Below are 21,288 nucleotides of genomic sequence, written 5' to 3' on the forward strand. Positions count from 1 at the left end.
AGAAAAGCAAAGAGCTACAAATGTCGTATGTTTCTACCTAATTTACAAACAAACTAGAGTGGTATCGTACGGAGGATGACGCGAGCGAGGTAGGTCTTGCGCTGTCGGTCGAGACGCTGTTAAACGAAAGAAAGGAGAGAAACGTAAGGTAGCCAAGGATCCTCGACGAAAGAACAAAGCAACGGAGACTGATAGAAAACGATACGACGCAGTCGGTCGGCCAGCTTATAGAGTAAGATTGGCTAATTTCGAGTCAAACACCGCGTCGTGGTTCGCTTGGCGAAGGTAAATCAAAGATTACGAACGAAACGACCATCCGCGAGCATTTCATCTTGAAAATTACTCCGATAATCGATACGACGGAACCGTGTCGAACCTTTGTCCCGCAGTTTTTTTTTTCCTTTTTCTTTCTTTCTTTTTTTTTCTTTTTCTTTTTCTTTCTCTTTCTCTTTCGCTGACAAAAGAAAGTATCGTAAAAATAGCGATATTATATTGTACGTAATAAGAAAATAAAGAGGCAATTACACATTATTGTCAGATACGAAGAAGGCTCCGATGAGGAGAATACAAGTTTCGCAACAACGGCCTGGATAAAGTAAGTAAATAAGTCTGGCGATATTACGAAATGAAACATTTTCTATGGCTTTCTCGAGCCAATACTTGTGGCGATACTTTGTACTTTCTTCGTCGTACAATTATCAAATGCAATTAATTGGCAAAGTTAATTTTTAGAACTCTTAGCTCTTTCAGCTTCTTCTTGGGTCAAATAAAAAGTATAATAAACGACGCTGTTCCATTTTATATCGATAATACGATTGTTTCGATAATTACGTAATGTTTGAACAAAATACCGAATAAAGAAACTAGTCAATGTATAACAGTTTGTTCGATCTTTTAAAGATACCGCGGCGGCAAAGTTGCGAAACGTGGTGAAATTATCGTCGCATCCGACTGTACGTCCGATTTATATCGTACGATCATCGAGGTAGAGAAGGGAACGATATCCCGAAACGATAGAAAGAGAATAATAAAAATGCAAGAGAGAAATTGGTCAAGAGAAACTCGACGAAAACGTATAGAATAGAAAGAGGAATTAGATTAGGGGAAATAAAGGGATCGTTTCGCTGGATTTTTGAGAAATAATTTGACCGAGAAATCCAGGAAAATACGGGAAGCAGGTTTGCGTGTAAATGATCAACGTGTTCCGAGAAGCAGAACGGGGCACAAGCGTTCGCTTCTATAGCTGTCGTCCGGTTCCTTCCAACGGCGCCCTACTCTAAGCTGTTCTTTTTTCGCATAGTCTTCTACCAGAATTTCTCGACTCGCCGTGGGCGAATCTTCCCCCGACATCTTAATGTTCGAATTCAACCCCTGATAAATTTACGCCCGCTCGCCAAATTCCTAATATCGTATTATTTCGCAGAATACCAGTATAAGTAAAATGGCATAGCGACTTAATTACGAATTCGTCGTTTCATTTTCCAGTATCGTTTCTTTCAACTTTGAATTTGCCTGCACGAGCAAGAACGTACAGTTGTTCCATATACGGTAGTTATCTTATACGTTATAGTTATACGTTATATATACAGTGATGCAACGTAAATTGAAATATATAGCGTTAACGAATAAAAATTTCACGTTACTCGGAAATAAAAACTATTATTACGTAGAATATATAACATCATGGAGATAAAAATTCTATTTCCAATATCGGCGCAGTATCGAACTTAACGTTTCGATCGAATATTTCAACGCGTATATTCGTTAAAATAAGATATTTCAAACACAAGCGATATATAAAATAATATAAAAATGGCTACTGAAATATTCAAATGGGAAAATACTGTTCATAAAATATAAAATATACGTACTATGACGTTACTTACAAATAAGTAGCATTAGCTACTGTTTAAACGAATAAAGATATTTCATTTAATTCGCAACGCGCAACCAATCTAAACGTTACGGGAGAAAAACGCGACAGCTTCTCTCGATTTCTTCATCGATCGGTCGATTCCGATTTATTAATGTAATTTTATGATTACGATTAAACGGAAGAATTTTAACGCGAGAATAGATATGACGATTAAACCCTTAATAAATAATTAACGAGTCGAGGAAATTTCACGAAAGTCAAATACGTTAAAAAGACGAGGGATATTTGAATACGTTCGATATCGTCACACGCTGAAGAAGGCCACCCGCTCAGAAACGGTAACAAGATGGTAGACGAAACATCCTGCGCGCCACAGCTATCGAAATAATAACGAGACAGTAACGGAATATAGCCGCCTCTGATATACGATATTACGCTCTGATATATAAAGGGACTAAAACCTGCTAAATTAGCGCTCGAAACCTTATTCCGTATATTTTTTAACGCTTTGAACCGTCACTCAAAGTTCTATTTCTTCGCCTTATTCGCGAAACGTTTCAACTGCGACGCGAGGAGATCACCGGCGATCTATCGGTTTCGTGATTTCTTGTGTCCGCGACGTGACAATAACGTATAACAGGGAAAAGTAAGATTTTTAAGGATACGACCAGACCACGTGTTTGGCCGTGGCATAGAGGATCGATCGACAACCTACTAAATCTTACAACTAGCTTTTTCTCAAAATAATAAAGGCATGTAATTCATCGTGTTTCTCGGCCTATAATTTAATTAGAACGTGGAAGCGAAATAATATTTCAAGTTTTTCCGCACTCGCGGCCGCTCATTCTTACGATTCGTTTCTAACCGACTTCGTTTCTAACATGGTCATTCGAGAGAAATCTTCGCGACGCGTTCCTACGGAGTGTTTACGACGGCCGATCTAAAACGCCAGAGAGCGATGCCTCCATGGAGACTCGGCAGCCTCCCGGCGAGACTAGGAAAAAAAGTACATTAGAAACGCTTAACCTGTCTGATGCAAGATCACCGAGAACCTACGTCTTGCCGATTCCCATGTATCGGTACGAAGAAAAGCATAGGGCCGACAAGGACGTCGACTTTTTCTATCGCTCGTATTCTTATGGAATTCCACGCAACACCGTAATCACGTATTCATCGAATTATCGCGATTACCGATATCCCATTTCTTTTCTTTTCTTTTCTTTTCTTTTCTTTTCTTTTCTTTTCTATTCTTTTCTTTTCTTTTCTTTTCTTTTCTTTTCTTTTAGATCGTAACTGTTCGCGCAATTCGTCCGTCAAGTTGCATAAAATCAACGTCAGTTGCCGTATTATCGCCGCGTAATACTCGTACGATTTCCTGAACCATAAACTCGACAATTATACCGTCGCTGGGTATACAACCGACGAATGGTGAAATTCGCGCAAATTAATAAATAAATCTGCATTGGTCTCGATGAAACATTTTGCAAATAACGGTGGTTATTCGAAATGCCAAGCGATTTTTTTTCTTTTTTTTCTTCTTTTGCGTTATTCGCGGAGAGCATAGAGAGAGAGAGAGAGAGAGAGAGAGAGAGAGAGAGAGAGAGAAATATGATAAATACGTTTTTGTTGATTTTCTGACTTTTATGTCACTCGCTGGCTAACGAGGATCGTTTCAATACGAAATAATCGAGAAAGGATACGACCGATAGATTTATACAAATTTCGATATAACGAGACGAATTAAATACAATATTATTAGGACTTGATCGGATCGCGGATTTTTATGCAAATTCATACTTTTGACAGTATAATTGGAAACGTAGAATCTCGATGAAAAATCGGTTTACGCTACCAAGTATTGCAAATATCATGGAAAACGCTGTACCTTATGCGCGTTTATGCGCAACTTTGCGCTCTAAAATTTCCTATAAATACCACGTGTACGGCTACTACAATGTGCGACAGAAAAACAGAATAAAAAAAAGCACAGAACGCGTTGTTATCGAAACGTAAGATTTCGTTTATACCGTAAAATCGATACAAGAATCTAGAATCTAGAACCGTCTTGCGACCGATGTAGAGCAAACAGAAAACACATTGCCTTTAAAACCGATATGTAATCGAAACAGATAGAATCAAAGATTTCGATTCCTTACGATACAGTTACTCGGAATAAAGATTTTATACGTACGTAACTATTTTATAATAAACAATAAAATCGATATCGCGTCTCTTTAAAATCCCTTTTCCGTTTTCTATATTTTACAAAAACAACTTGTACGGAGGATCGCGTAGTTACGATAGAAGGGAAACAGCTATGTACCAATAATTTCATTCGTCTCTGTCTGTATTCGCATTCTTTATCGATGAAAATATCGCGTTCGCGACAAACTAATCGAGAAAGTAGTGGATTTTCTGAAAAATAATTCGACAATTACCGCAATACGATATTATTCTCCTTATTCGATTATACCTTTTAATATTTATATTTCGTTTTTAACATTTTACGGCTCTGTTAAATCCATCTGTGGTTTTCCTAGCTCGTTACCCCGTTCCCGTACTTTGGCGAGTCTGACTCGCTTAAAAACGAAATTTTCACTCGCCTTTATCGCTAAAGTAAACTCGTTACTAAAAGTAATGGACGATGCGCGATCGGTTTGCCTTGTTAAATCAAACTGTCGCGATCCAGCTCGGATCCATAAACGTTTGAAAAACGATATCTCTAGACTAGATAGATACAACTCTAGACTAGATAGATACGACTAGAAGATACAACTCTCGTCATTCCGCTACTTATTTAAACGACAACTTGTCGTTTGTGCTAAAATACAGATTAAACCAATTTGATTAAAGAAAATACCGCGCATATTTCCGAGCTGGGACGAACGTGTCTATATATCTTTCGCTTAAACGATCGTCGAAAAAGACGACGATCCAAATTTATCGTAAACAGCGATACGTGCTTTTGCATATTTGCAAGCGTTTATCTTAACACGATAAAATATTCACGTCGCTATGCCACCAACCCAATAGAAGAAATAGCCCGTAAATTGCCATTGTAACGGCAAATTAAGCGTACTTTTAATTGCTGTAATTCGATTCGATCTTGGGACGAGAGAGCTAAGATAAAATGAATTTATCAAAGTAACGCGATCGATTCGATTCGATTTAATAACAGTTTAAATTTTATTATTAAAAAATTGCCTAAAGTCTGTCTTTTACTTTTATCGATATGCCTCTTTCTTTAATTAGCCGTGTACCTTTTCAATGTTCTATACACCTCTGTAACCTAAACATTGACATAAAAATGTTTAAACAAAGATTTTATCGTGGAGAAATTAACGTTACGTCGTTTCTACGGCGTCTACGGCAAAACAATGTCATCTTCTTTGAGATAAAATTTCTCTAACAATTCCAACCATAACGCGCAGCATGAAATTGGAAATCTGTTATTTGCCACGCATCGGATTGCCACTACGCGTTACGGTAGTAATACGATAATCGCGATATTAGCCAATGCGCGTTACATAAATAATTCCAGAAATGTATAAATGAAAATTCAATTTAAATTTCAATGTAACTTAAATTCGGTAATTTCAAACATTTCAGATATTCCATCTAGCTACGTTTCTTTTTATATAACCATCGATTTTTCGTTGCTCCAAGTTGATTTAAGCCACGTTTTTCCAAACTATCGAACGCACGATAGAATTGCGAAATCGCCATGATGCTACCAACAAGTTGCGTAAAACGATCCAAGTGATCGATCCCTGATCACGATTCTCGCAGTTTACGGCCAAAAAACGCTACGTTTAACGTTGCTTCGAACATAGTTTCGCGTTACCTAGTCCCAAACCCGTACATATATGTATTATTGTACGATCTGCTACGACCTATTCGCTACGTACGTTTAAGAAAATAAACAACGTTGTACACGTCTTGTTATAGTCTTGTCGATAGTTGCTTTAACAAACGCATACGCGTGTATACTCGTGTTGCGTTCAATTGCAAGAAGAACACGCAGCAGATACAGTTAGACTCTCTATTCGTACGATTTCTTATTTAGTACACACGGGTTTATCATCGACGACTGTCTATTATTAATTAACATTTTCCTTGCAGATTAAAAGCATATTGCAAAACAACGTAGGTGTACGCGCATCTTTAATTCCACGATACGTACGTACACGCTCCGCGTGCCACGTGCATTTCAACATACAGGCACGTTGACGCAAATTTCGTTTCCAAGACGTTTCGTTTCGTCCTGCCAACTCTCGATCAAAGGATTTACCATATAACGAAACAATCGAGTTTGTCTCTTCGTCGATTTTCTACGTGCCACTCGACGGAAAACCGAGTTTCGTTGATCGACCAGGGACACGGACAACGTTTAATAAAGATTTATGCGAAATTTTCTACGCTATTTCCTGTCTTTTTTTTTTTCCTTTTTTTTTCTTTTCTTTTTCTTTGTTTACGCTTTTGTTTGTTAAATCATTTTGGATTTCATGCGATCCTCCATTACGAACGAAACAACGAAATATTCGTCGCTCTGACGTTCGAACCTGTTATTTGCTCGATTTCAAATACCTTTCCAAGTTTATATCCTTCTTCTTCTCGTTAGTCAAATCGAACCGCTTGAATTCCGTGAAATTCTCTCGGTGCATCCGAGACTCTCGAGAACGATAAAGCGCAATACGTAAAAATCGTTGGATACGATTAGGATACGAAAAGCTTCCGTAGACACGTTCGACGATTGTTTCTCGAAAAGGTTAATGATTTGCTCGGTACGATTAAACACAAAGTTCAGAAAAGATCGACCTATTTCAGCCGTTTGTCCCTTGTTCGATTCAAGAACCGCGACTTTTCTTGAAACTTGAAAATGATACTTGAAATCGAGCAAAACGAAAGCTCATTTTGTAGTATTTTGCGCGTGTCTGTCCAAATTATTCGAATTAATTAATTAAAACCGATAAAGACAAGCGTAGGAATTATTCGGAGAAATATCGAATCGAATCGAGCGAATAAATATCAAATCGACGTAGGAAGCGGTTGCCACAATAACGAAAGACAGGTAGCTTTACTCTTTACTAATTCGAGTAAACCAACCAAAGATGCGTCACTTTTTCAAAACTGCTATAAATTCACGAGCCAACTAATACTCGTGATTAATAGATCGATAGATTAATAATAGATTAATAGATCGATAGATTAATAAATTAATAGATTAATAGATTAATACAGTGATACGGTTTCGCACTTTTCGATATGGAAGCTACATCTTCGTTTCTCTTTCGATAAATACGATTTAAAGGTCAGAGCTGACTGCTTATTGCCGCAAACGTTTCATATCGGTAAAGTGGTTTCGACTGATTTCAAATTCATGTTAATCTACTAATCGGAGAATCAGACACGGACGATTACAATCAGCTATCGACAGAACCGATCGTTCTTTATCAGACACACCGCCGCTTTTATATCGAATAAAATTTATTCCTTTTTCTTTTCTCGCCAAACCTTTCGCATTGGCTACCCTCTTTCCTACGCCTGATATACTCGAATATCCGTCGCATCGCTCACCTTCGCATTTGCTGGTTTCATCGGAATTGTCACCGCAGTCGTCCATCGAGTCGCAGACCCACGGGATTGGTATACATCTACCATTCGTACATTGAAATTGCCTTAAAGGACAAGGCTTGTCTGAAGCAAAATAAAGATGGAAAAAATGAAATGCCACTGCGTTGAAAAAACCAATGTTACGTGGAACATGCAAATCGGGGAAAAAAGCATGCGAGTGAAAAAATAAAAAAGAAAAAAGAAAAAAGAGAGAGATTAGAAACGCGTGACGTTCCCGTTATACGCTGTACGTCGCAGACCACATTATCGACGCTACTTTTCTTACAATTTCATGTACGCGCGATCGGTATACCGCGTTATCCGTCGCATACTGCTTTCTTTTCGTACGCATCGATTTACGTACATTGTCTCTATCGCAAAACGAAGATTACAGAAGAAGAAGCCTGATAAGTAAAGTTTCATTGACTTTTTCATTTTCATGTCGCTTTCTGGCTAAACGTTTTATTTAATTTTATTTAACAAACACCGCATAGTTGAAAATAGCTTGTCATAGGTTGACAAAGTTTTATAAACGAGCGAAAGATACGACGAGAAGCAATATTTGAACGATATTTAACGATAAATCGAAAGTTATTAAGTACTTCAAAAGCAAATTGAAACACGATTTCGATAACGCAACATTCGCTCAATTATCGAATGACATTGAATTAAAAAAAAACTGCTCTTCTGTAAAATCAGGAAAAGCTTGTCGCGTACTTTCGCTGTAATCCTCGAGTACGATCGATAAATCGATCTTGTAAAAGGTAAAAAGATCATAAGGCAGGAATTCATCGGGCTTTGCTTGGCAAATTGCGCGAGAATTACTTTCGATTTTCGGCTAACCGATTCGTCGAAATATTACGCTAAACTTTGTCCGATAACTCGTGAACGTTTTCAATTTTGCTTTACAACCGTATAACCGATCGGAACACTTGGCGGAAAATTCGTATTATTTCGGTTCGATCGTGACAAAAGTAACGATATTCTGTTGTACTGGATTATTATTAAAATGTTATTAAGCTTAAATACACGATGATTAAAGGTTGACACTTGGGCTAATTAATAAAATATCAAACGCGATCTAGCGATAAAACATTTAATACGTAATGACGATAAATTAGAGTATCGGCGTTATTGCTCTCGCCGATTATTGTTCGCATTATCCCGTTCCCTTGTTATTATTCCAAAACTATTATCGGTAGTTGCATGTAATTTTCGGTAGCTGAACGATACTAACTTACTTACGAATATTCGAAATATATAATATGCGAAATAAATAACGGCAATCTATACGATATGTAAATAATATCTTGCTGCTAAATTATCTCTTAAACCTATCCCAAATTATTTACGATAAATTTCAGCGAAACAAATCTAATAAATTTCTCGCTCGTTTCATAGAATCGAGTTGATCTTGTTATTATTATTGGAATTTTACGGCTCATATATCACAAGTCACCGATATTAATAAATGATTTTGCACAGCATAACAACAACAGTAACAAATCTGATAATAGAGGATATGAAATGTTACAAATTACGATTATGCCCGATTATCCTATTTCACCAAGAAAATTATAAAACCGTACAAGACAAGAAGTCTATCGTATAATCTATAATTTCTAACTCTTGTAAATTTACCGATATTATTAATTGGCAAATTATTGGCTAAAAGGGCTTTCATATGTACGACCCGTAGTACGAACTGTAACGACGATATTTCAACGATTCGGCATCGTCCCTCGCAGATATTATAATATATCGCATGTACGAATAGAGTGAAAGCGATCACGAATGAAAGACTTGAATATGAAAATAAAAGACGATCGAACAAAACTTACCGATAATTAAAAAATAGAACATCAGATACTATTTTGCACGTCAGATATATTATTAATGTGTATATGCAATTAAGCAAGCAACAAGCAGGCACGATTAACCATTGATCTTTAATTCGTTAATACGCGTTTCACGTACCACGTGTCCACCATGTATTTCGATACATGTTCAAAAGCGCCATCTAAATATCTCTAATGTCTATATTATATATTTCACAGTTTTATTAAAATTACATACTTATATATATATATATATATATTTTTACGTTTTTCAACGAAAACCGAAACAAATGAGACCACTTAAAGTGACAATCTCTATGATGGTAAGCGCGTAAAAGTAATTGTTTCCCGATTAAAACAAAAATTCAACTCGACGGTGACGGTGACGGTGACGGTGACGGTGACGGTAACGGTGACGGTGACGGTAACGGTGACGGTGACGGTGACGGTGACGTTGACAATAAAATGATAAAATACGTTTTTCGTTTGTCAGATAGAGAACAGGTTTTATTGCTTGCTTAAAAACTGATGATATTCAAAGAGAAAATAATGGATAAAAAACAAAAATGACTCGAATTTGTATAATGCCTTTACGACGAAAATGCTTGCAATAATTTAATCTCGTTTCTCTGTACGCATTATTAAAATTTAATAACAATATTCGTTTGTTATATCGAGGCATGAATTCGTCTCGTTTCCTTTGTATTCTCGTTCGTGCACATTTCCCAGTATCGATAATAATTTTACTGTCAATCTTTTTTTCCTTATTTTATACCGATCAATTATTCCTTTGAAGAAATTATTGAATTATTGAACAACGCTATAATACAAAAGAAAAAGAGAAAGAAATCAGGTGAAAATACAATATATGTACAAATCGAACAAATCGACGGTCAACTGTTTCCCCAGCCCTCGTTTCACTCTTATTTCGTCAATAGCCGTTATTTTAATTGTCATCATACGCATAAACCCGTCATACCAATTATTTTGAAATTTCACTAACTTAATTTATGAAGGGAATTCATCGCATTCTATCCTTTGATCTTATTGTAAATGTTAGTTGTTATATCTTGCACAAAACTATTGAAAATATAGAAAATTAATTCAGATATCAATTTTTTGACAAACGTCATACTATATATTTGACAAATCATCCAAGAATCGTTTAAAAAGTATAAAAAGATCAGTTTACTAAAGTTCTGAAAAACTTATGAAAAGAATGTTATTCTACGAAAGAACGAACGCTCTACTATTTGTTAGATTTAATTACTACTAAGAAATAATTACTACTCTTTGAAACTCTTTGTGCCACCTATAAACAAAAAAAAAAAAAAAAAAAGAAGAAGAAGAAAAGTAAACAATTTGCCCTAAATGCTAAATGAGAAACATAGCGTGGTAATGTGGGATAAAATCTTCACGTGCTTCCATCTATCGCGGTCTTCCCCCATTTTCAGACCAACTCACTACTGGTCACACCACCAGCATCCCTTTCACAAAGATCGTTGATACCGAGTTATACGCCAGATATTATTATATTTTTCATATCGGCGACTGTCCGCCTTTCTCGCGTCCTACGTCCGCTAATTTATAAGTTTTCATTGAAAATGTATGCGAAAGACGTCGATTATGTAAGCGACATTAGCGCATGGCACATACCATACGTATTTTGTCAATCAACAATATCCTGCAACTTACATACAATTTCAATGGGAAAACGTTCCTATCGATATTTTAACTTATTCCCCACTGTTCGATTGTCAGAGATCGAGAAATGAAACTTACTGTCAGTGGAGAAAGCATCAGCCGCTGCGAGAAAGCCGAATATAGTCAGCAAATACAGCGGCGAAAGTACAAGCAGACGACAGCTTCGCCCCATAACAACCCTCTTTCGTTGCACACCCGGTTTCTCCTTCGTCTTTTCCACCACCACTCTCTCAAACACTACCAACACTGACACCGAGATATTTCGAATATGATCTCTACGGTTCGTTGTTGTTTTGTGTCACGATTCCTTTTTCTTGTCTTTCGAAACCGATGACTTTGACAGCCGGCAAGCCGGAAGGATCGATCAACAACAACAACAACAACAATCCTCACACACGATGTACTGACTGATTATCAATAAAATCTGGTAAGACCACGCGGTCCAACAGCCTCTACCATGCATCGGGCAAGTCACAGATCTTCGATCATGTATATGCAAACAGCTAACAATTCAGAGTGGCTGCGTGCTCGACTACAGAATAAAAAGTGCACTCCACGAAGTGGTTGAGACTGGCAGGCCCGCCCCGTGTGCAAGCACCTCCGTGTCCCTCGTTGTATATCTCTTGCTCCCTCTTTTCGCTCTATCTTTTGCGTTTCCTATACCAGCCCGTTATACTTTCTTCCTCTTGCGCAGATATTCTATTTCACTCTAAGCTACAAAATTGTTCTCCCTTTCTCTCTTTTTCTTTCCCTCTCCCGGGCGAGACGGCGACGACTGACGACCACTGATTCTGACGCACCGGTATCGCGCCACCTGCGCGCGCAAGTACTCCCTCTCGTTCGTCTCCTCTGATCTTCTTCTTCTCACCCTCTCTCCGCCGCCCGCGCTCGCTCGCTCTCTCTCTCTCTCTCTCTCTCTCTTTCTCTCTCCCTCTCTCCCTCTTTTCCACGCTACTGTTAAAGTTACGCTATGTGCGTACTTGTAGCCTGTTTCTTTAACTGTATATCGTGACCCAGCTTAACCTAACCCATTTTCTATCTGTTTAATAAGCAGGTGAAAGATATCTGCGCGGCACAATCGCAAAGATATTCTAAGAACAAATATCGAATAGTCGGAAGTTCACATTCATTTTATCAGTCTCATATATAAAAAATACGAATAATTAAGCTCTGATAATTATGAAATCAATATCATGGATGGTATAAACACAATCTTTCTTCAACAATTTATTTTTTTATTTAATGCTGCACGAACGAATGGTCCTCTACTATAATTATTTTCATCTTTGACTGGCGCTCGAAAAGATATATACAAAAATCATAATTACACAGTTAATTTATAAACGTATCACTCTTGCATCGATGTGGTATTCCACATTAATATACTTGGTCCATTAGTAGCTAGGAAACAGTTTGTTTGCGGGTGAACGCTTAATGATACTATGGGATGTTTCGTCGGTTTAAATCCTGAAAGTCTCGCAACTACTTTTTGAGAAACTAAATCCCATATCCATAGTTTCCCATCTGCGGATCCAGAAATAATGCGAGTGTCCTGAGTGTCGACGCTTGATTCTAAACACAAGTTATTTGCCACGTGGCCAGTGAATTCTCCGAGCAATTCTCCTGAATCTTTATCCATCAATCTAACCACACCATCGGCACAACTAACAACTATGCATTGACCATCTCTTGTGAAGCTGGCGCACGTTACCGCATCTATAATAATACATTTAATGACAACTTGATCGCATTTTTATCTTATTTTATTTTATTTGTCGTATCATGTACTACCAACCTCCCATATAGTCTGTATACAATTCACCTACACGAATATCATATCTACGTATTTTCCCATCGAACGAAGCTGTTAGAACTTCGTGATCTGATACTCTAACGCTGGACACAGAATCCTTAGCTTCGCTTAAACATTGCGCAGGTTCTAATGTTTTGGATCTGATATCCCACAACATAACTGAGTTATCTCTGGATCCGGAGATAACCATAGAAGATTCTTCGTTGAATCTGATATTAGAAAGGAAGCAAAATAGATTCGTCGCTGACTCTAACATTACAGAAAAATGTATCTGTATATAGAAAATATTGTATCAAAACGTATATACAAGGGTACCAGTAATTTTTTGATAATATACCTTACAGTATTAACAGGTCCTGCATGGCCCCTTAAACGCCGAACCGGAGTTCCAGTTGCTACATCCCAAAGAATAACTGACTTATCCAATCCACAGGACACTATTTGACTACTATCGCAAGATGCGCTACTATCCATTACTTCGTCCCCGTGTCCTCCATACGTCTTTAACGTAACACCTCTATACGGATTCCATAATTTTAACTTTCTATCAGATCCACAAGTTAAACAATAAGCACCATCAACTGAAAAAAATATTAGATATAAATCAATATTATTTAACAATAAAAAAAAAAAAAAAAAAAGAAAACAATCAACGTCATTAAATAAAAGTTACTTTAAAAAAGAACATATAACCTACGTACCACTAAATCGTACAGCTCTGACGGCTCCTTGTTTACAATCTATTTCTTTGACAAGTTTATAATCAATTTCCATTTTAAATTTGATCAAAGTATATCATTTAAGAATAATACTTTCCTACTTAATTGTTCAACGTTTATTATACAACGTTTCCATATTTTTGCCATTTCAAAACAAACTTCATGTATATATATATAAAACTAAACACGACGTAACGCTGATTTGACTTAGTATAGAATGTAGTGGGCTTTACAGGTTGTCCATACTTATAGCGTAATGTAGTATATGCTGTCAATTGTGCGTGCGCGCGCGCGCGCGTGTGTGCTTGTGTATGCGTTAGGCGCTCTTTTAGTAACATTGTAATTGATAAACATTCACGTGATAATATGAGAAATCGATTATTTAAAATACAAGCTTTAAAGAATAAATAAATTTTGCAGATACTAACCGATGCTAGTGAAGCATTAGTAGTCCAAAAATATCCAATCACCGCTACGGAAAACTAGTTTAAACAAGGATAGTATGTGTTACGTGTAGGTTCAAATCACTTTTTATACCTGTCGTGTATTACTGATTACTGTTGAATATTCTCGTTTACCAATAAGAAGGAAGAACATGTAATTGTAAACGTTTCACCAAGATACGTGATGAATCAGTTGCGAATGAACATAAATAAATAATATATTTATTGATGTTTACCAAAAATAAACTTCAATCCATTCTGTAATCGTATTTGAAGGTGACAGTATTTGTTCCTTGTCATAGTATGTATGCTTTGACAACAATTGTTCAGTACTTGATATAATCTCTTATTAGATTTGAATAAATAGTAGATTCTACTCGCTACGTTATAAGGTATTACGTTAATAGGTTATCATAGCTGTCACGATATAACGTGAACTGCGTGTACGTTATTAAACTTTATATGTGATAAAGATATTAATAAACGATGCATATAATTAATTGGTAAAATTGTTAACGTAATATATAACAAAGATTATGTAAATAAAATGGTTGCAAACATAGCAACTGATATGACCGGATCCATATACCATGAGAGACAAGTAATTATCAAGTGTTTTATGTTTCTAGTTCATAATCAAGCAACATATAGAAATATATTATGTATATACGTGTAAACATTATTCTTGCACATACCATATGTCTACATATATGATTATTATTCTTACAGGTGAAAGAGCTTTGCGCATTACATGCGTTAAATAATTTATTTCAAGAAAGAGGATTTAGTAAACAGGAATTAGACCAAATTTGTTATAGCTTAAGTCCAGATGTATGGATAAATCCCCATAAATCACTGTTAGGACTTGGTAATTATGACATTAATGTTATTATGGCTGCATTACAACGAAGAGGATGTGAAGCAGTTTGGTTTGATAAACGCAGGTTTGTTTAGTTCAAATAAATATACTAATACTTAATTGTACACATAAAACTGTATATATATATATATATATATATGCGTGCTCTCACACACACATAAACGTATACATTTGTGGGATTTTTTTCTCAGAGATCCAAAATGTCTGTGTTTAGATAATATTGAAGGTTTTATATTAAATGTACCAACAGAATATAAATTAGGATTCGTATTACTCCCCTTGAAAAGACGACACTGGATTGCCCTGAAGAAAATTAATGGTGCCTTTTATAATCTTGACTCGAAACTTGATTCTCCTCAGCTTATTGGAAAAGTCAGTTAATTCTTTATTCTTTAATATATTAATAAATACTGTGCATCAATGTATTAATAATTATATTGGCTTTCACTTTTCAATAATGCCCTATTAGGAAAATGATTTACTTATATATCTAAAGGACCAGATAGACAGTAAGGAAAAGGAATTATTTCTTGTCGTATCAAGGGAGATAGATAATAATCAAGGATGGCTAATAAATACATATGCAAATAAAGAAGAGATTAATAATACAGATCATGATAGTATCACGTACATTGAGGACGGCTATATGGAAATGAATTTGAAGAAAGAAGTGTCTGCAGAAATGAATGAAAATGAAAAATCATTAGATAACAAAAATTCTAGATAATTAAAGCCCTTTTAATTTACTTAATCTATGTATTCAATGCTTCAGGCCAAAATAAATTAAAGGTTAAAGCGACAATAGTCCATTAATAAACAAAGTTCTATGTTCAAGGAATTGAAAAGAGAAGTAAATGTTTACAAATTATAAATGTTACATACAAATTTTCTTGCACGAAAGAAAAGGAAAAGTAACTATTTCATTCTATTTAAGTCAACACCATTTGATTGAGATATGTAATTGTGTTCTTAAATTCGTCATATTTTTATAAAAACGAAGAAAATTTTAGCATGATAAAAGATAAATAATGGCACAATTATGAATGCATAATATGTTGCCAATTATTAATATTTATATAGATTTTTTATAAATCGTTATTATGATAAATTAATATATGTATATATATATATATATATATATATTGTTATTTATTTCACAAATATTTTATCTACAATAATTTGCAGTTGTGAAATCAAAGTTTCATGTATTAATTCGTTATTTATTTACAACACTTGTATTCCTTTAATATTGTCTCATCAGTATTATTTAAAGCGCATCCTTAAATACTATATTAAATTAATAGATCGTTTTATCAAAGTATGTACATTGCTTTGTTTAATTAATATTTGATGATTGAAGCGAAGTTAATTTATTGCTCTATAGATAAATAAACTACAGAATATAGTATGATAATATTGCCGCACTGTTAGATAAGTGTTATACTCCTAGTATCTTTTTCTAAATAGTTTCGTTCTTTCTTAGTATTTGTTACTAGTCACACTAGATTATTTAATTAAACAATGTGAATAACTATAAAAGACAATCTTTTATACTTTCAACATGAACGTCGCAATACAAATACGATAAATATCAATCGGTATACAATCTATGTACCCTTTTATATTTACTGTACATTTCAGCAACATATTTAAAAACTCAGTTGTACAATTATTATTTTGTAATGAGATACACCTCTTATTCACTATACTATATGGTTCCATTTTTCTGAATATCTATATTTAATAAATTTGTTGTTTCAATGATAAAAAAAAATGCATCTTTTATTATTATCTAATATCTGTATCTATGTCCAATTAAATAAGTAATTAGATAGCCTGTCTAAGATGAGATATTCATCTAACGTGCAATGCTAAATTTATATTTATACTAGATTTCAGTGTTTGTTACCAAATATATGGATTTAAATATTTACAAAATTTATTTCTTATATTCTTAAATCAATATTCAACAATATTTAACATTAACGCAATAATACCGGAATAACGGTAATATAATAAACGTTTAATTAACCATAATTAACAATATAAATATAATATGTATTAAACAATACATTGAATGATATACATTATACGGAAAATGACTAAGTTAATGACAAAGGTTTCGCATAATTACCATTTTATAGCAAGAGCTATATCTGATTTCTTTATTTCATGATATTGTGTGTGGAAATACGACAAAGCTTTGTCTGTACACTCTCCTCCTAACCAATTTCTATATAAATTCTGCACTGCCGTATTTTGTTCGGGATTACTCCGAGGAAGTTCTCTATATATAGATTCTAACTGTAACGCCAGTTCACGTGGTTGAATATTGCTCGAGGGTCTAATCTGCGCTCCCCCATTAAGACATCCTATCGATTAAATTGAAATTTACACTGAAAAGGTATTGTTAATATTGTAACATTCTTCAAATAAAACTTACCGCAGGGACACGCCATAACTTCGACATAATCATACGAACACTTTCCACGTTTCAATTTTTGTACAAGATTTTGTATATTTCGAAATCCATTAGCAATTGCAAATGTTAATAGTGTGTGGCCATCTTTTTGAAAGACTGCTTCTTGGAAATCAGGATTTCTCAGATTTTTAAATTCAACTGTTATATCTGTTTCATCGAACAGATGTTTTGCAGCATAATGAAGAATAAATTCGGCGTAACCTCCGGATCCTGAACCGCTATGGCCAAGTAAATTGGTTTTAAAATTTTCCATTTGCGACTCAAACAGTTTTTCAACTTCTCTTTCGCGTATTTCATTTATTGGCACATTATACTCGCTAAGCATCTGTTCTATTTCAACTAGGGAAAGAAACATAACTTAAACAAATGCAATATACGCGTTTCAAATTTCAAATGCTTACTTGGAGTTATGACACAATCCACGTCTCTAAATTTCCTTTCATAATTATAAAAATCTTCTCTAGATGCTTCCAATTTTTTATCATAACAAGGCATAACGGTAACATGATAAACTTGTTCTGGTAAAAGGCCCATAGTTTCAGCCAAATGATATTTGACTAATGATCCCATAATTTGTTGAGGTGATTTTGTAACACTTATATATGGAAGTATAAAATTGCCATGTGTCTTTTCAGCGTAACAAACCCAACCTGTATTTAAAAATATTTAAACATTGTTTGATCTTTATTACATTACAGTATATGCAAAAGAAAAAAGCTGCTGCACAAAATTATGACATATTAATTACCAGGACAAGAAGAAGACAACATGGGTAATTGACCTTTTGCACCCTTTTTAGCTGCTTTGTAACGTTCTATAAATTCTTTAGCAGACTCTAAAAGAGCAAAGTCATCAGCCACAGTCATATCTAAAACTATGTCTGCTCCTAGCTGATGAAAGTATCCAGCAAGTTTATTTAACGCTTGTTCCGGATTAAGACTATAATGTTTTGCTATGGATAATACTGCTTGTACTGAAAGGCTGACAACAATAAATGTTGAAAGTGCATCATCTTTGCTCTGTAAAACATATATATATATATATAAAACAGATAAATTTGCTATATCTTATTAGTTCTTGACATTTAATATAAAAATAAATGCTGTCTTAATGTCAATCATTACCTGATGATGCTGAGAAACCTTCTCTTTAAACACTCGCATTAATTCTTCCTGACTTTGCTGCGTAACTAATACACTTTCTGCAGATGTAATACAACCACTACAAGCTAAACAATCAGCAAGTGTGATTTCAACTTTCTGTAATTTTTCTGTTTGTCCAGCCTAATGGACGTACAATAAATATAACGTAAAATAGTTTATAACTTTAATTCAATACTATAATAAATATAATAAATACAATTAATAATTTACTTCATTTAATGCAAAAGGTGTCCCGTCTTCCTCAATTTTTATCTTCGCACCAGTTTTGCTTTTTGACTTTTGAATTTCTATCGGTTTGATACATTCCTGCAAAGAAAGCCCCATACAATTTATTGCTATAAAATTGAAAAGTAGTAAAACTACCTGTGAAGGTGTAATAAAGTCGTCTAGATTTGTAATTTGTAATGCTCCGCTAAATCGCGATGTCATGTTTATCTGAAATGAATATTTGAACTTTAGTTATTATATAAATACTATTAATTGGTATGTAAATTCAATATACTCTTTAAAACAATATAATGGAACTATTTTATACGTTTATACTATTTTATAGCTCCGAACATAAACGTTCTTGTTTATATTAAATCAGGCGTAAATATGAAATAGTCAGTATAGTAATAATGTCATAAATTCAATGTTACATCGTTATAAATATAAGGTTGTAGGATTATAACGTAATAAATAAATATACAATATTGATATTATATAATATTAATATAAATGTTATTCTTGTTTGCTTTTAGTTCATTCGATTGCAAACATAACCTTATTTTTAATCACTAGATAAGAAAGTACTCAAACCATTTAATATGGCTATTTGATATAAATAAATGTTTCGAACGTAAGAAAATTAATCAGGGCTAGCTTTATCTAAATATCGTCCCTGGTTTCTTAATTACACGTGGCTCATGAAATACTATAACTTTGCGTTGAAAAGTTTTTTTCATACAACAATAAATAAGGTAGATATTTAGCTGAGCCATGCTATATATCCTTGTAATACATAGATCATTCAATAAATAAGTGAAATTAATATGTACATTTCTGTGGATTTGTTATGCGGCATTTAAATAAGCTGCACGCAACGAAACTTGTATTGATATTGTATGTATTTCCATTACCTGTCCGCTTATTTTTCGCTCCGATTGTACATATACTGGGGTGTATGAACCTACACCGTCATATTTTTCCCACCACGTCGAAGTGGTGTCATGAGTCTTGTTCTCGTGCTTGTGTGCCTAGTTCAGGGGTAAGTACGCGCCTGTAAGATGGCAATATCCTCAGTATCGCTTAAAGAAGTATTCCACTTGATACGATTTCTATGAAATTTTTATTCAGAAATGACTGAAGTCAAGAAAGACGATGTTGTTAAGATATTACATACGTATCCTCTTTGTAGAGTAAGTAAAATATTATTTATATATATTACATCGTAAATTGTATTTAAAAAGAAATAAGCCTGGTTTCTTTTATCAATAGCGTTTGATCAATAGGAAAAGTCATTATACGAGAAATGATATCCTTATGCAGACAGTTTAGTTTTATTAAATTTTCTATTAAACAATCATTTCAATGTTATTATTTGTTATTATTATAATCATTTCAACACCATATGATGTTATTATGAAATGAATTTAAGCAATTCATTTAATAGGGCGATATATATTTAAATTAGAAAATTCTATTCGTATTATAGAGAAATTAAGTAATTTATGAAAATTCTTTCTTCAATATTATTGTATTATTTATTTTATATTGACATTATTATATTTGTGGCGTTCATTTCAGAAATGCGATATGTCGGATGAAATGAAACAAGAAGCAATGGAATTGTGCGTCACCGCGGCAGAAAAATATGCGGATAATTATGAAAGCGTTTCTCGGATGATCAAAGAGGCAATGGATAAAAAATTCGGTGCGTCTTGGCATACAGTCGTCGGCGAAGGCTACGGATTTGAAATAACTTATCAACTTAAACATCTATTATACATGTACTGTGCTGGAAATTTGGCGATATGCATATGGAAATCAGCATAGTGATATTTACAAAAATTGATATACAAACAAATGTACAAATAGCGTAATTATGATTTTTTAAAAAGACTATTTCTACGCGAAACGATTCTTGTTTTAAACAATGCTGAGACTATTATCATATTGTACAAATCAAATATTTTTCAATAATTATTATTGATCGTGAATAGGCACATTTGCATATTAATGTTGAAGCACATTCAGATATACATAGAAAATAGATTTGACTACAATTTAAAAATTTCCCTCACTACAGTACATAAAATAAAAGACTAATAAGAAGCGATTTATAATTTTTATACAAATGAAGGACTATACGCGTAAAACGATATAATTATTGGAATATTAATTATTTCGGAAAATTTTACGACGTTCTATGATATGATGTAGATCTTAATATTCTTCGGTATTATTCAATTAGATGAAAAATATATTAATAAATTAATATTGAAATTCTTTTCGTCGTGATATTATCATACAAAATGTAAAATATTATGCATAATATTATGCTGAATTATGCCACTATCGTTATTATTACTATGTATGTGCGTGCGAATTGCGTATATACAAATACAGCGCGTTAATATGCATATGATTTATTGTATTTGTTCGTGATATTATTTATTTGTATAAAAAAGCCTTTTGTGGAGTTGTTATGTAAAATATATGTAATATATATGTTATTGTGTATAATATAATATTTAAATTCTGGATCAATTGTTA

At 34.1% G+C, this 21,288-nt stretch overlaps 5 protein-coding genes across 22 annotated transcripts in view; 2 read left to right on the forward strand and 3 right to left on the reverse strand.

Moving 5' to 3' along the window:
- The window catches only part of LOC126922007 (very low-density lipoprotein receptor-like), a 63,917-nt gene extending 52,118 nt beyond the window's left edge, over nt 1-11,799 (reverse strand). For 5 of the 9 annotated variants that reach the window (XM_050734150.1, XM_050734152.1, XM_050734146.1 and 2 more), the window contains exons 1-2: nt 11,110-11,798; nt 7,454-7,573 (exon numbers count right to left, since the gene is read on the reverse strand). In XM_050734150.1, coding sequence (XP_050590107.1) covers nt 7,454-7,573; nt 11,110-11,203 — 214 coding nt within the window. In that variant the 5' untranslated portion in view covers nt 11,204-11,798. Of the gene's footprint in view, nt 1-7,453; nt 7,574-11,109 lie in introns of all 9 variants that reach the window. The other 4 variants (XM_050734149.1, XM_050734147.1, XM_050734144.1 and 1 more) reach the window with 3 other exon arrangements.
- Nucleotides 11,800-12,245: 446 nt separating this feature from the next.
- On the reverse strand, nt 12,246-14,137 carry LOC126922016 (WD repeat domain-containing protein 83). Of its 3 annotated transcripts, none has more exons than XM_050734175.1 (4): nt 13,992-14,137; nt 13,187-13,425; nt 12,827-13,115; nt 12,246-12,747 (listed from the first exon to the last, which is right to left on the reverse strand). In XM_050734175.1, the coding sequence occupies exons 2-4, from the start codon at nt 13,316-13,318 to the stop codon at nt 12,380-12,382; spliced, it is 789 nt and encodes a 262-aa protein (XP_050590132.1). In that variant the 5' UTR covers nt 13,319-13,425; nt 13,992-14,137; the 3' UTR covers nt 12,246-12,379. The 3 variants fall into 3 exon arrangements, with proteins under 3 accessions (XP_050590132.1, XP_050590130.1, XP_050590131.1); XM_050734173.1 differs by lacking the exon at nt 13,992-14,137 and adding an exon at nt 13,546-13,795; XM_050734174.1 differs by lacking the exon at nt 13,992-14,137 and adding an exon at nt 13,546-13,794 and having other exon boundaries at nt 12,827-13,053; nt 13,182-13,425.
- Nucleotides 14,138-14,168: 31 nt separating this feature from the next.
- LOC126922019 (josephin-2) lies at nt 14,169-15,688 on the forward strand. Its single transcript, XM_050734179.1, has 5 exons — nt 14,169-14,307; nt 14,414-14,607; nt 14,736-14,950; nt 15,078-15,258; nt 15,356-15,688. The coding sequence occupies exons 2-5, from the start codon at nt 14,554-14,556 to the stop codon at nt 15,611-15,613; spliced, it is 708 nt and encodes a 235-aa protein (XP_050590136.1). The 5' UTR covers nt 14,169-14,307; nt 14,414-14,553; the 3' UTR covers nt 15,614-15,688.
- Nucleotides 15,689-16,018: 330 nt separating this feature from the next.
- LOC126922015 (probable cytosolic Fe-S cluster assembly factor AGAP009023) lies at nt 16,019-19,789 on the reverse strand. 6 transcript variants are annotated; one of them, XM_050734169.1, is made up of 8 exons: nt 19,653-19,789; nt 18,895-18,966; nt 18,742-18,837; nt 18,493-18,651; nt 18,117-18,387; nt 17,770-18,018; nt 17,330-17,707; nt 16,019-17,258 (listed from the first exon to the last, which is right to left on the reverse strand). In XM_050734169.1, exons 2-8 carry the CDS (start codon nt 18,958-18,960, stop codon nt 17,017-17,019), a joined length of 1,461 nt encoding a protein of 486 aa, XP_050590126.1. In that variant the 5' UTR covers nt 18,961-18,966; nt 19,653-19,789; the 3' UTR covers nt 16,019-17,016. The 6 variants fall into 6 exon arrangements, with proteins under 6 accessions (XP_050590126.1, XP_050590128.1, XP_050590124.1 ...); XM_050734171.1 differs by lacking the exon at nt 19,653-19,789 and adding an exon at nt 19,572-19,649; XM_050734167.1 differs by lacking the exon at nt 19,653-19,789 and adding an exon at nt 19,431-19,529.
- On the forward strand, nt 19,642-21,276 carry LOC126922024 (dynein axonemal light chain 4-like). 3 transcript variants are annotated; one of them, XM_050734186.1, is made up of 3 exons: nt 19,642-19,780; nt 19,870-19,931; nt 20,320-21,276. In XM_050734186.1, exons 2-3 carry the CDS (start codon nt 19,872-19,874, stop codon nt 20,566-20,568), a joined length of 309 nt encoding a protein of 102 aa, XP_050590143.1. In that variant the 5' UTR covers nt 19,642-19,780; nt 19,870-19,871; the 3' UTR covers nt 20,569-21,276. The 3 variants fall into 3 exon arrangements, with proteins under 3 accessions (XP_050590143.1, XP_050590141.1, XP_050590142.1); XM_050734184.1 differs by lacking the exon at nt 19,870-19,931 and having other exon boundaries at nt 19,653-19,780; XM_050734185.1 differs by lacking the exon at nt 19,642-19,780 and having other exon boundaries at nt 19,787-19,931.
- The last annotated feature ends 12 nt before the right edge of the window (nt 21,277-21,288 follow it).

The sequence above is a fragment of the Bombus affinis genome, chromosome 11, assembly GCF_024516045.1.
Source record: "Bombus affinis isolate iyBomAffi1 chromosome 11, iyBomAffi1.2, whole genome shotgun sequence".
Lineage (NCBI taxonomy): Eukaryota > Metazoa > Arthropoda > Insecta > Hymenoptera > Apidae > Bombus > Bombus affinis.